A 12,432-nucleotide genomic window follows, 5' to 3' on the forward strand; every position below is an offset into this window, starting at 1 on the left:
TCATTACTGTGAAATGCTCTGTATTCGTATTTTTATAAACCCAGCTATACTTCTTTTAAACACTGATGATATTCTGTGGATTTCCATAAATAAGCACTTTGAAAATAACATCGTAATGACATTCTTGATACCATTAATTTAGTGATTCGTATATTAAAATTTAAGAAAAATTATATAAGGTAGAGATTATTAAGTTATTGTATGCTAATCAAAGTGCATAATACTGCTTTGGTTTCTTAAAGTTTTACCAGCATAATATGTATTTGCTTTTATATTTTTCTTCTAGAAATTTATGTTAGAAAAAGTACAAGAAATAAAGTACAAATTGTAGAATTTGTTTTCCAAATAATTTTTATTTTGTTGTATACATTAACCTTAAACTGAACATTTTAAATAATGTTTCAATATTCTTTAATTTTTTTTGTGCAGTGTAAAGTCCTGTTTTCATATCATGGATATTTGTAAGTGTCCAAGTTCATGTGAAACAAATAATCACAGTAAAATGTCACTCTTACGACCAGTTGCATCAAATAGCACTGCTGCTCTAACAGCAAACTTTACTAAACTCGGAACATTAAGAAGCCAGGTAAGAGTTTACAGTTGTTACTACTTTATGAAAAGTCTTTTGATTGGTCAGTTTGCGTTGAGGTGTAGAAGCATCAAGCCAGTAGCAGGTGCAGCAAAGGATGAGCATTAGTATGGCTGTTCTATTATATCAAAGCTAAAAGGATGTATCTTTTCAGTCATCCTCTCAAATCCCCCTTCTCTGCTGTTAGGACCGCAGCTCCATCAAAAACAGAGTTCAGTAAACCCAATTGAAGTTGATGAGTCTGCCTTTTGTTTCATTTTCTGGCTTCATTTTTTATTGCAGAATTGTTACCTTAATCAGTAGATGTGGATTTATAGTGTATTTGTGGCAATTGGAAGGCTGCCCTGCATAATGTGAACTACATTGATTGTTTCAGGCGTTAACCACATCTGCTCACTCGGTTGTGCACCATGGCATACCTCTGCAGGCGGGAACTGCACAGTTCGGGTGTGGTGATGCTTTTCATCAAACCCTGATTATCTGTCCTCCAGCTATTCAAGGTATGTTTTCATTTCGAATATAATGTAGGCATTTCTGTCTCCTCCTATGCTTCCGCTTCCACCTCCGCTTCCTTCTCCTCTTCGTCCTCGTCCTTGTCGTCCTCCTCCTTCTTCTTTTCCAAGACAGGTTTTCTCTGTGTAGCCCTGGCTGCCCTGGAACTCACTATGTAGATCAGGCTGGCATTGAACTCAGAGATCCACCTGCCTCTACCTCTCAAGTGCTGGGATTAAAGGCGTGTACCACCACCTCTTGGCTTTTCTTCCTTTTTTAAAAGATATGTTCTTTCTATGTAGCTCAGGCTGGCCTGGTACTCACCTCACCATCCAGCTGCCTCTGCATCTGGAGTTCTGGCTTTCCTACCTTAAAGCAACAGATAAGTCCATCTTCAGTGCTGTACAGTTTTAGTGAAAGTGATTGATGTTGAGTCAGGTGACCTGGAAATACACTTCTGATTTTTCTCTTTAGAATACCACTTGAGGGTTAACCTTTTTTTTTTTTAGCATTTATAAAGAAAAATAGATTGGATAGGTGGTATGATCATTCCTGCACTGTGGTGTATTTTATGCAGATATGGAATAGCAGTGTTTTTCAGCGTGGATCTCTTATAAATAGCACCATGTGTAAAGAGATTCATAAGATAAATTTCAGTGTGATAAGGCAAATCTTTTGTCATTTATTATTATTATTACTCTTATTATTTTGGGTTTTTTTTTTCAAGACAAAGTTTCTCTGTGTAGCCTTGGCTTTCCTGGACTTGCTTTGTAGACCAGACTGGCTGCAACCTCTGAGTTGCACTGAGTGCACTGAGTGAGTTCCCTGAGTGCTGGGTTTACAGACATGTGCCACCTGTGCCTGGCTGTCTTTTATCTTTTTTTTTTTTTTTTTGGTTTATAATTGTTAAAGAATATCTGTGCAAATATTTTAATGGTATAACTGTGGTGTCTGCCCTAGACATGGTCTTGGCCTCTCTGGAGACCCTAAGTATTGCTCCTCTTGTTTGTCTGTTTGATTTGCCTTTCAATTTAGAGGCGTTGTCTAGCTTTGTAGCCCAGGACAGCCTTAAACTTTAAATAATCCTGCCTCCACGACACAGTGCTGGGATTGCAGCTGCGTTCTACCACACCCAACTCTTCTGCAGCCTTTGTATCTAGCTGTTCAAATATTAAAGCAGTTCTAATCAATTAGTTTGTTAACTTCACTGTAAAAATTCAAATACTGAATTTAATCAGAAAAGGGAAGAGAGAAGAGACAGAAATGCTCACATTTATGTGAGCATTGCTTATGGAGGGCACTTGTGGACACAGAAAATAGAGCACATAGACAGTAAACCAAGTGTCTGAGAAAAATAAACAGAAAAAAATAATGTTTTCTTTAGGACTAGCACGGAACAATAGAGTTCTGTGATTACAAAAAAAAAAAAAAAAGGATTTTGTCCAATAGAAAAAGACTAACAACTGTAGTATTTTATTACTTGTGACTAAAGAGAAATACTTAACATCACTCCCATTAAAAAAAAAAAAAGATTAAGTTACACCACCCTGTACCACACAGTATTTTGTTGACACAAGGGGTGAATTTGTTGCAGTTGTGATTACATTGCATAGTGATGGGTCCCCATCTTCGTTTGTGTGAGTACACTTCAGACCTATCACATAGCAGACAGATTTGCCCAGTGATGCGGTCCATAATGAAACTGACTGCTACAAGGTTGGAGTTATGGTAGAGAGGATTGATTATAGTTCGTTTTTTCCCTCATCTTTGGGGATATTTCAGAATTCTGTTTTCAAAGCTTCCAAGTTGGGTGTGGCCCTGCTTAATTTCAGTTCCGTATTGAAAGAGTTGTTATTTACAAAGTGGTTTGCGACACATTGAAGAGAAAATTTAACAGTAACAGAATTAAACGTCTATCAGGCCTTTCTGTCTGTCTCTCCCTCCCTCCCTCTGTCCCACCCCCCCCTCTTCCTTCCCCACCTCTCACAGAAGTGGTAGCATTTGTTCTGTAGTCCTAGTAGCTTGTCATATTAGGCAAGGCACTGCTGCGTTATCAGATCAGGCAGGACAGGCAGTTTTCGCTACCTCCTTAGAGGCTGAAATATGATAGCATGTATGTAAGTTTGGGCAGTTCAGAGCCCTCCCCCCAGGATCTATCGTTACTTGTGAGATATGCACCCTCTTTTGGTGACAGGCGTGGGAGGTCCTGACAGTTTTGAAGCTGACATGGCGGAAGCAAAGGGAAGTGTGTGGAGAGGAGGCACGCTTCTCTACTAGGTTATTGTGAAGATCTAGGCCTGATCCTGTCTTCCCAGGCCCCTGTGATGGTGGGAAAACTGTCTGAGAGGTGAATAACACCACAGTAGCAAACTTGATGGAAACGAGAAGCTGCAGGAAGAATAAGTGGTTCTGCTTTGTAGCACTTTTTTTTTTTTTAAGATGGAGTAATTTGGCCTTGGAATTTGAGACAAAATACTACAAAATAGAGCTCCATCTTTACTAATAGGTTTCTTTGTTAATTATGCTCATGTAGAAATGGACAGAATGTGAATCAGAATTTCAGTCTTTATCTTTAAAATAATTTCATAAATCACACAGCTTTTTTCTCCTGTTGGATGACTGTTCTGTTTCCTAGGTATTCCTGCCACACACGGCAAGCCCAGCAGTTACTCTATAAGGGTAGACAATACAGTTCCGCTTGTAACTCAGGCGCCAGCTGTACAACCGCTGCAGATCCGACCTGGAGTTCTTTCACAGGTTGGTCACAGTGTTCTCTTTTTTTCCATGTGTGCTGTCCTCCTTAATGTAAATACAAGTCCCATGTCAGCCTGGACTTCTAGGAAGTATTAAAGGCATCTGGTGGGGAATTCAGTTTTTTCTGCAGGCCATGGCCTTTAGCTTTTGTAGTTACTAGTTGTTGCTGTAGCTGTTTGAGTTTGGGAGGCATTATTTGTCACTTTGTTTGGGTTGTTTTCTGATACAGCAGACGTGGTCTGGTAGAACACAGCAGATGCTGATACCTGCCTGGCAGCAGGTAACTCCCATGGCTCCGGCAGCTGCAACACTGACTTCGGAAGGCATCGCTGCTTCACAGAGGCTGGGAGACTGGGGGTAAGTCCAGAGCAGAGCTTCTCTACGAATAATATGCAAATCAGGTCACAATGAAAAGGAGATTCACTTCTTTGAACTTGCTTCATAGGAAAATGATTCCACACAGCAATCATTACAACTCGGTGATGCCACCACCTCTCCTAGCCAACCAGATAACATTATCGGCCCCTCAGCCTATCAGCGTGGGCATTGCACATGTTGTCTGGCCTCAGCCTGCCACTACCAAGAAAAATAAGCTGTGCCAGAACAGGTTGGTATTGACTTTGTTCTGCATTTTGAAGGTAGACTTTAGAGTAAAGTTTGCATGTACACTAAAGGGTCACTCTATTGTATTCAAAAAATGACCTCTTTTGTAGCTTATACAAACACTAAGCTGGCTCCCTTCTTAATTTCTCAGAGGTATTTTGGTAAAACTAATGGAATGGGAGCCAGGAAGAGAGGAAATAAATGCTTTCAGTTGGTAAGATTGTCTTTATTGACCTTTTGACTTATTATTAAATGACTAATATAGCAGCTGTAGACATTTGGATATCACATATACGAAGAAGAATGTAAATGCAAAGTACAACCGCATTTTAGAGATATTTTATAAGGCAAAACTCTTGGTATATCAATGTGTCACATCCACGAACAAGCGAAAGTTTGCGTTGTTTAGTTTAACAAAGTATCTTTAAGAAACATCGCTTTTATTTTGGTTATAGAGATTACAAATTATTCCTTTGGTTGCAGGAGTAATTCATTGCAGAATACCAATATCCCACATTCAGCATTTATTTCTCCAAAGATAATCAATGGGAAAGATGTTGAGGAAGTAAATTGTTTAGAAACCCAGGACAATCATACCTCAGAAGGAGAGGCAAGAAATTGCCATGAAGCGTCTGTCAGACAGGATTCTTCAGTTTCAGACAAACAGAGGCAAACCATCATCATCGCCGACTCCCCGAGCCCTGCCGTGAGTGTGATCACCATTAGCAGTGACACCGACGATGATGAGGAGACCTCACCCAGGCATTCACTCAGAGAGTAAGTGCGAGAGCCAGCTGTTTGTGACATACTGTCAGTGTCCCTTGGAATAAATATAATTGTAGCCTTTATCTGAATTTGCAAGCTTTAAATTTGGGTCTGTGTAGCTGATTCTGCTGTTAACTGCCTTTTTCTTTCTTTTTTTTCTTGTTAACTAACTTGAAGAAAACTTCGGCTGGTTTCAGAGTCTCCTCTCAGTTTGCCCCATGTTTTCTCTCTCTCCCTCTCCAGGTGCAAAGGTAGTCTAGATTGTGAAGCTTGCCAAAGCACTTTGAACATTGACCGGATGTGTTCACTCAGTAGTCCTGATAGTACTCTGAGTACCAGCTCCTCAGGGCAGTCCAGCCCGTCCCCTTGCAAGAGACCGAACAGGTAGAGGAATTTAATAGACGGTTTTTATAAATGCCGAGCCTGCTAAGAGCCTGATCTCTTCAGTCGTGTGTAAAGTAGTGTCTGCCCTTTACTACACCGATTGTTCTTTTGCACACAGGTTTTGAACTACATCCGTTTTGTACGCTTGCGGTTTTCGTAGTCATTTTTTTTTCTATTAAAATAGCTCCAATTTGTGGTGGTGCACACCTTTAATACCAGAATTTGGGAGGCAGAGGCAGGGGATCTCTGTGAGATCAAGACCTTCCAGGGCTACATTGTGAGACCTTATCTCAAACACACAAACCAGACCTTTAGTTGAGAAGTTAAAGTCCTAATACAGTTTTCACGATGAGGCACTGAGTGGCCCACTGCCTAGAGATTGGTCAGCCTCCTTGGTGTGGCCTTAATGGGGACAAGTAGTGTCTTCTAACCAGCACAAGTGCTAACATACTGAGAGATAAGCCGCAACCATATTTATGAAATACATTTGAGTTAACATTATAAAAATTGGCGACAGTATTTGAAAAGGATTTTAAAGTTAGTTTTATCCAATTTCCTTTCCTTTAGTCAGGAACTGTGGTTAGAGTACTTACTAGCCAGCCGAAGCCTTGCAGGAGATACAAATAAGCCCTACTGCGTCTCCTTAGAAGTTGATGCATACACAAATGTACACATAACAGTCCCAAAAATGCACATATAAAATGATTTTTAAACATGAATATATGCATGTAAAAAAAGTATACATATAAAAAGAGATGCCTAAAATTGTTAAGATTGAAATGAATGATTAAAACAGGCAACGATGTGGAAATACCAGTGCACAAGGGCTGAGCCAGTGGGGAGCGAGCGTGGGATTCAGGACTCTGGCATGGCTGCAGGTTGACCAGAAAGCCCTCTCAGCTGACACAGACCCTGACCATCAGTAGGGTCTGAAATACGAGAGTCCCTAGTTCACATGCTTGTGCATCTTGTTCCGATGCCTAGAGTAATACTTTGTTTTGTTTGTTTCTGCTTTGATGTTTGTGTGTGTGTTTGTGTGTGCGTACACGTTTGTGCATGAGCCTCTTCTTCAGTTGCTCTCCACCATATTCTTGGATCTCTTACTGGATCTGGAGGTGACTCATTTGCTGGACCAGCTGGCCAGCAAGCTCCGGGGCTCCTCCCGGCCGCCCCCCAGTGCTGGGACTGCAGATACACACCACTGTGCGCAGCCTTGTATGTGGTTGCTAGAAGCTAAACTCAAGTTCTTGACTTGCACAGCAAGCATTTTGCCAGTTGAACTATCTTGCTAGCCCCTAGGACAGAACTTATCTTGAAGAATTATAAAGAAGAATTTTATGAACTATTATGATGGAGCAAATGTGATGGAAAGAAGAAATAGTTTAAAAAAGTGTATTTACGAAGTGGAATTTGGTTTATTGGTCTGAATAGAATATGGAAATTCTGTGAAAAAATAACATTGGCCAAAGACAAAATAATATATAAAATAATTAAGCGTCTTATTAGTGTGCTGGAGACTATAGGTAACATTTGAACTAATTATGAAAAAAATGTTTTCTTATAGTATGTCAGATGATGAACAGGAAAGTGGGTGTGAGACAGTGGATGGCTCTCCAACATCAGACTCCTCAGGCCATGACAGTCCATTTGCAGAGAGCAGTTTTGTGGAGGATACTCATCAAAACACAGAGCTGGGGACTTGTGCTGGCACAGAAGCCAAGCCAGCTGTTGGCCCTGCTGTGGAGCCACCAGTGGGAATAGAAAGTAGATTGAACGTGGATTCGCACATGGCAAACACAGGTAAACTCAGTTCTCTGGTTGCCCTGTAAAGGTCTAAACTCAGGAGACCAGGATTGTCAAAAGTCATCTCTGAGCTCTCATCTTGACCCTACCACATCTCTTCAAGTGTTCTCCAGTGCTCAGAAGCCATGACTTTCTTTTCTTAGTAGCCATGACTTTCTCTTAAGTTTAAGTTAAGGTTCTCCAGTCACCATTACGTAAAACCTGTAGGCACATGTCTAATTTTCATTAGAGAAGCAGAAACCCCAACTGTAATTTTGTCTGTGTGTGGTGGTTACTGTTGCCAGATTCTACATGCCAGCCATTAATAAAAGGACAGCCCGCCCCTGGAAAGCTGAACCAGCCTTCTGCCTCGGGTACTCGTCAGCAAAAGCCCACATCAGCATTCCAGCAGCAGCATTTGAACTTCAGCCAGGTGTGTTCCTGTGTGGACTTGTGAGCATGTGGGGTTTACGCTTAGCAGTTTGTTTTCTTGTGTTATTTTAGTTTTTGATTTTGTGTATGTGTGTGGGATGTGTTGTGGGATGTGTGTGTGTGGGATGTGTGTGTGTGGGATGTGTGTGGGATGTTTGTGTGTGTGTGTGGGATGTGTTGTGGGATGCGTGAATATTGAGCAGATAATGGGGATAATGATGTTGTGGGATTGTTGTGTGCGTGAGTGTTAGCTTTACATGTAAGTGCTATATAAGTTGCAGGGATTGGTAACTGGGATAACAGTGCTAGCGGGCAGTGGCAGTGGCAGTGGCAACGATTTGTAAGAAGTAGAAAGAAGTTGGTGTGCTTTCTTTTCCTTAATCAACTAGACTCCGAGATCCGGTGGGAGCCGCAGTCACAGTCCCTTTCGCCTTTACTTTGATCTCATAAAATGTGCTGTTCAGTCACGTTTTTCTTTGTGATTAGGTTCAGCATTTCGGAACTGGGCATCAGGAGTGGAATGGAAACTTCGGACATCGAAGACAGCAAGCGTATATTCCTACTAGTGTTACCAGTAACCCATTCACTCTTCCTCACGGAAGTCCTAACCACACAGCAGTACATGCCCATCTGGCTGGAAGTGCGCACCTCGGAGGACAGCCTACTCTCCTTCCCTACCCATCGTCAGCTGCCCTCAGTAGTGCTGCACCAGTGGCCCACCTCCTAGCCTCTCCGTGTACCTCAAGACCTATGTTACAGCATCCAACTTACAATATCTCCCACCCCAGTGGCATAGTTCACCAAGTCCCTGTGGGCATAAATCCCCGTCTGTTACCATCCCCAACCATTCATCAGACTCAGTACAAGCCAATCTTCCCTCCACATTCTTACATTGCAGCGTCACCTGCGTATACTGGATTTCCATTGAGTCCAACAAAACTCAGCCAGTATCCATATATGTGAAAACTCAAAAACAGTATATTGAGGAAGCTCAATGATACAAACGTTTAATTAAAAATAAAAACATGGTATTTAATAAATATTAGCCATGGCACAAGAAAATTATTTTTGAATCATGTAGACTTGGGTGCAATTTAAACAACTTTGAGCTTTAAAAAAACTCTCACTTTTAATGTGTTTTGCACATTTGGTATAACTTGTCTTTGGTCATGTATCTTCTTAATGTAGTAACTCTAGACAGGTGACTTATGGGAGCAAAAGTCCAGTTTTGCTCCTGCTATTTTTTATAAAATTGCCTTCTAACTAGTGCAAGACACGTCCACATTTGGGAAGCCATTCTGTGTCTAGACTTAGAGCAACAGATGCACATGTGTCAGAATTACAGCATACGAGTGAGCTGTATCGTCCGTGTCTTAGTGTGTACATGTTGGGGCACTTAACCTAAGCAACTGAGCTATTGTTCTGTACATTTGCATGTGTCTTTTGCATGGGCAAAATGTTGCCTAGACTTGGCTCTTAATGTTGTTCTAATAATCTCAGCTGCATTGTAAACCGTTTCCACACATAGTGCCTTAAATATTTGAGGTTGTTCAAGTTATTACCTATCTGTAAATGTTGAGGACTGCAGCACTTAAAATTCAGACCTACTCTTTAGTTTTCTTTCAGTAGAGTGGCGTTCCTTTTGGTTTCGTGTGGTATGATTTCAGATAGTAGCTGCTTTTTCCTTATTAAGAGGGCAGCATGTTTGCTATAGCTGAATTCTGCTGTCTGATTTTTTTCAGAATGATCTAGCTTCAAGAAAAGCAAGCAGTTAGTAGTGCTTAAGGAAACTTGACCCAGTAACTAATGGATAGCTGATATCCTGTCACAGCACAGCATTTTATATCCTATTAAGTGAGACTGCAATACAACCTACGTTTATTTTGGGAGTGTTTGCTGTATCATTGGACTTCATAAAGTGTTTAGAGTGCAGTAGGCATGACGAGTAGATAATGAAAGAAAATGCAAACGCTCATTGACTCGTGATGTGGTTTCTTCTTCGCTTGGGCAGACCACGCAGTATTTAACACATAGTCGCAGAATATTAACTATTGAAGCTTGAAAAGATGTGAGTTCTTTGTGTGCAATTTTTCATTTATGCATGTGAGAAGGTTTTTGGTTTTTGATTATTTTTAAGTATTTTTACATTGTAGTACTCGTTTCTGCTTGTTGGTGGTGTTTGCTTATTTAATACATTCCGTCAGGGACAGAAATTACATGCTTTTTCTCTTAGGAAGTGTGTATTGGGTTTTCCCCTCCCCCTCCCCTTGGTGGTGATGGTGGTGATGTTTAAATGAAGTTGCTTTTACAGCACCAAAGACTTAATCATCCATTTCTTATATAAAAGGTAGCTACTTTTTGCATAGACCTCAAGTATATTGTAGTGTAGAGGTGGAATTTAAGGAAAGGTATTAAACCAAGGCTGTGTTTTAGCTTACAGGCAAGTAATAAATTGTATCATTTATCTTGAATGTATCATAGATAAGCTGCTATATAACGATTGCCACTTCAGATAGCTGTGAAATTAGGTGATTAACTAGTTGTTATTTAGCTTTCTAATTTCTGTATAAGTCTAATTACACGAGATAGAAGCTGGGGTTTTGATTTTTTTTTTTCTTTGCTTTTCTGTTTGGAGTGTCATTGTAACTACTGTATTGTAAATGATGGAAACAATTGCCTATGTTATTTTGGAGTGTGTTATTTGCATCAGTATTTTATCTCTATTAATGTTTGTGCTCATCACTGCATATAAAAACTTGGATGTATCAATGTAACTTAATTTTTTATTTTCATACTGGCATTGTAGACACTTGAGAAAGCTGTATCTTGCAGGCTTGACTTAACTTTTTTTCCTTAAAAGTCTGGAATATAATCGTACAGCATTTACTGGAATAAACAGTACAAAACATTTGAGTGTAAAACTCCAAGTGTTTTGGATTGACAGCATTTCCTTACTAAGCAAGTTGCACACAAGTGCAGCTCTCGTACAGCGCTGATGATAAGCTAATAGTGATACGTTTTTCTTTACTCCATTGACGTGAGCAGTGTTTTATTTAATAATCATCCATGACATAAACGTGCCTGAAGTTGATTTTTTAAATTACAGTATTAGATCATAAAGTAAAAACCAGCAGCACATTTTTAGTCACTGAAAATGAAGGACTTGATTCCCCCACAGGTTTCAGTGTTTTTAGTAATTGATTCTATGCATTTTATATAAATAGAAAGATATATAACACACATTACGAAAAGAAGTAGACTGAGATTAACTTGAGGACTGTTTATAGACGACACGTCGTGGAGTCACTGTTGATGTCACTGCTGCCCCCCACGGCCTTTCCATTTGAGTTATGCAGTCCAACAGGTGTTTGCTCACTTCCTGGGAAAGATTCAGTGCTGGTGACAGATGTTTCACAAACATCAGGTACACAGATTGATTGTGTCACAACAGGCACAGAGGTGGCCTGGTAAGCCAGCTTACTGCCCCGAAACGATGCATTTTCTATATTTAAAGTTGATGACGGGAGCAGCCTTGTTAACTTGACTGTAGATGGTAACAGTGACATTTTCATACCACAGTAATGCCCTTTAAAGGCGTGTCACAGTTAAAGGCACTGCTCTTAATTATTTGCAATCATGGGCTTTTTATTGTGTTTCAAAATGTAAGACTTCAAAATCTCCCTGAAGTCTACTTTTAGTATATTGGCAGGAGAATCTGGATCTTACCCCCTCTAAAACTATTTTAATAGTTTTGTTTTAAAGTTTTCTTAAATAAAACACTGCATGGTTTCCAAGTTGCATATTTGTGTGCTAATTTGCAAGTGAATTTTTAATCAGTTATTTTGATATTTAGGTTTTTTTCTTCAGGGTATTTAATTAAATATGTTACTCTATTAGCAGAACCTTTTCATTTTAATATCTCTACTGTTGATTTTAAACTTGGCTTGTGTTCTATAAAAGTTAAATCATACACTGCAAGGTGTAGGAAGATTCATTTTAATGATCCCAATGATAGATTCGATGACTTAGTTTGAACTGTTAACTGTTGAGCAGTTTTACTCTTGTGGCTTCTTTCTTTGGTTTGTTTTTGCTTTTACTTCTATGCTACACTAGTTTGCCATGTAGCAATTGCACTGTGCAATATTACAATAAGGACTGGGAAATTTTTATGGATGTAATGTCTATTACAGTTTGCGATAGTATTTCTCTCTAGTTCTCAGTGATTTAAATGTGACCAAGCCTTCTGTACTTTGTCACAAAAAGCGGGTTTTCCAGGTGACTATTTTGGTGAGTGTCAAAATAAGAATTTATGGTGTATTACTGTTGATTCACTTTGAATTAAAATATATATATTGCAGCAAACAGCTTGCTGACTTTTTTTCCACCCAGTACTTCTTAACGGCAGAGACGGGAAAGACTGATGCTACCAAGTTACCTCATCTTTGTCGGGTCATTTGATGCAGAGCCACCTTATGTTAGGACTTCTGTTAGATCAATGAGGACAGAGTACAGCTTTTTTATGCAACTTGCTCCAGGTCCTGACTGCTAGTGGATGTGAGTGTGAGATAGAGCCGACCACAGCTAGCCAGCCTTCCACCTTCCTTTTCAGTCTGTAGCCTGGCGTAGTGTGC

The 12,432-nt window shown here is 39.9% G+C and overlaps 1 protein-coding gene across 7 annotated transcripts in view; it reads left to right on the top strand.

The window, feature by feature from the left end:
- HIPK3 (homeodomain interacting protein kinase 3) overlaps positions 1–12,163 on the top strand; it is a 72,286-nt gene extending 60,123 nt beyond the window's left edge. For 4 of the 7 annotated variants that reach the window (XM_084774632.1, XM_084774633.1, XM_084774634.1 and 1 more), the window contains exons 7-17: positions 430–586; positions 966–1,089; positions 3,717–3,838; positions 4,065–4,192; positions 4,281–4,442; positions 4,590–4,652; positions 4,922–5,215; positions 5,447–5,587; positions 7,152–7,387; positions 7,675–7,802; positions 8,288–12,163. In XM_084774632.1, coding sequence (XP_084630758.1) covers positions 430–586; positions 966–1,089; positions 3,717–3,838; positions 4,065–4,192; positions 4,281–4,442; positions 4,590–4,652; positions 4,922–5,215; positions 5,447–5,587; positions 7,152–7,387; positions 7,675–7,802; positions 8,288–8,764 — 2,032 coding nt within the window. In that variant the 3' untranslated portion in view covers positions 8,765–12,163. The remainder of the gene's footprint in view (positions 1–429; positions 587–965; positions 1,090–3,716; positions 3,839–4,064; positions 4,193–4,280; positions 4,443–4,589; positions 4,653–4,921; positions 5,216–5,446; positions 5,588–7,151; positions 7,388–7,674; positions 7,803–8,287) is intronic. The other 3 variants (XM_084774631.1, XM_084774636.1, XM_084774637.1) reach the window with 3 other exon arrangements.
- Positions 12,164–12,432: the final 269 nt, after the last annotated feature.

The sequence above is a fragment of the Acomys minous genome, assembly GCF_964271855.1.
Source record: "Acomys minous genome assembly, chromosome: 3".
NCBI lineage: Eukaryota > Metazoa > Chordata > Mammalia > Rodentia > Muridae > Acomys > Acomys minous.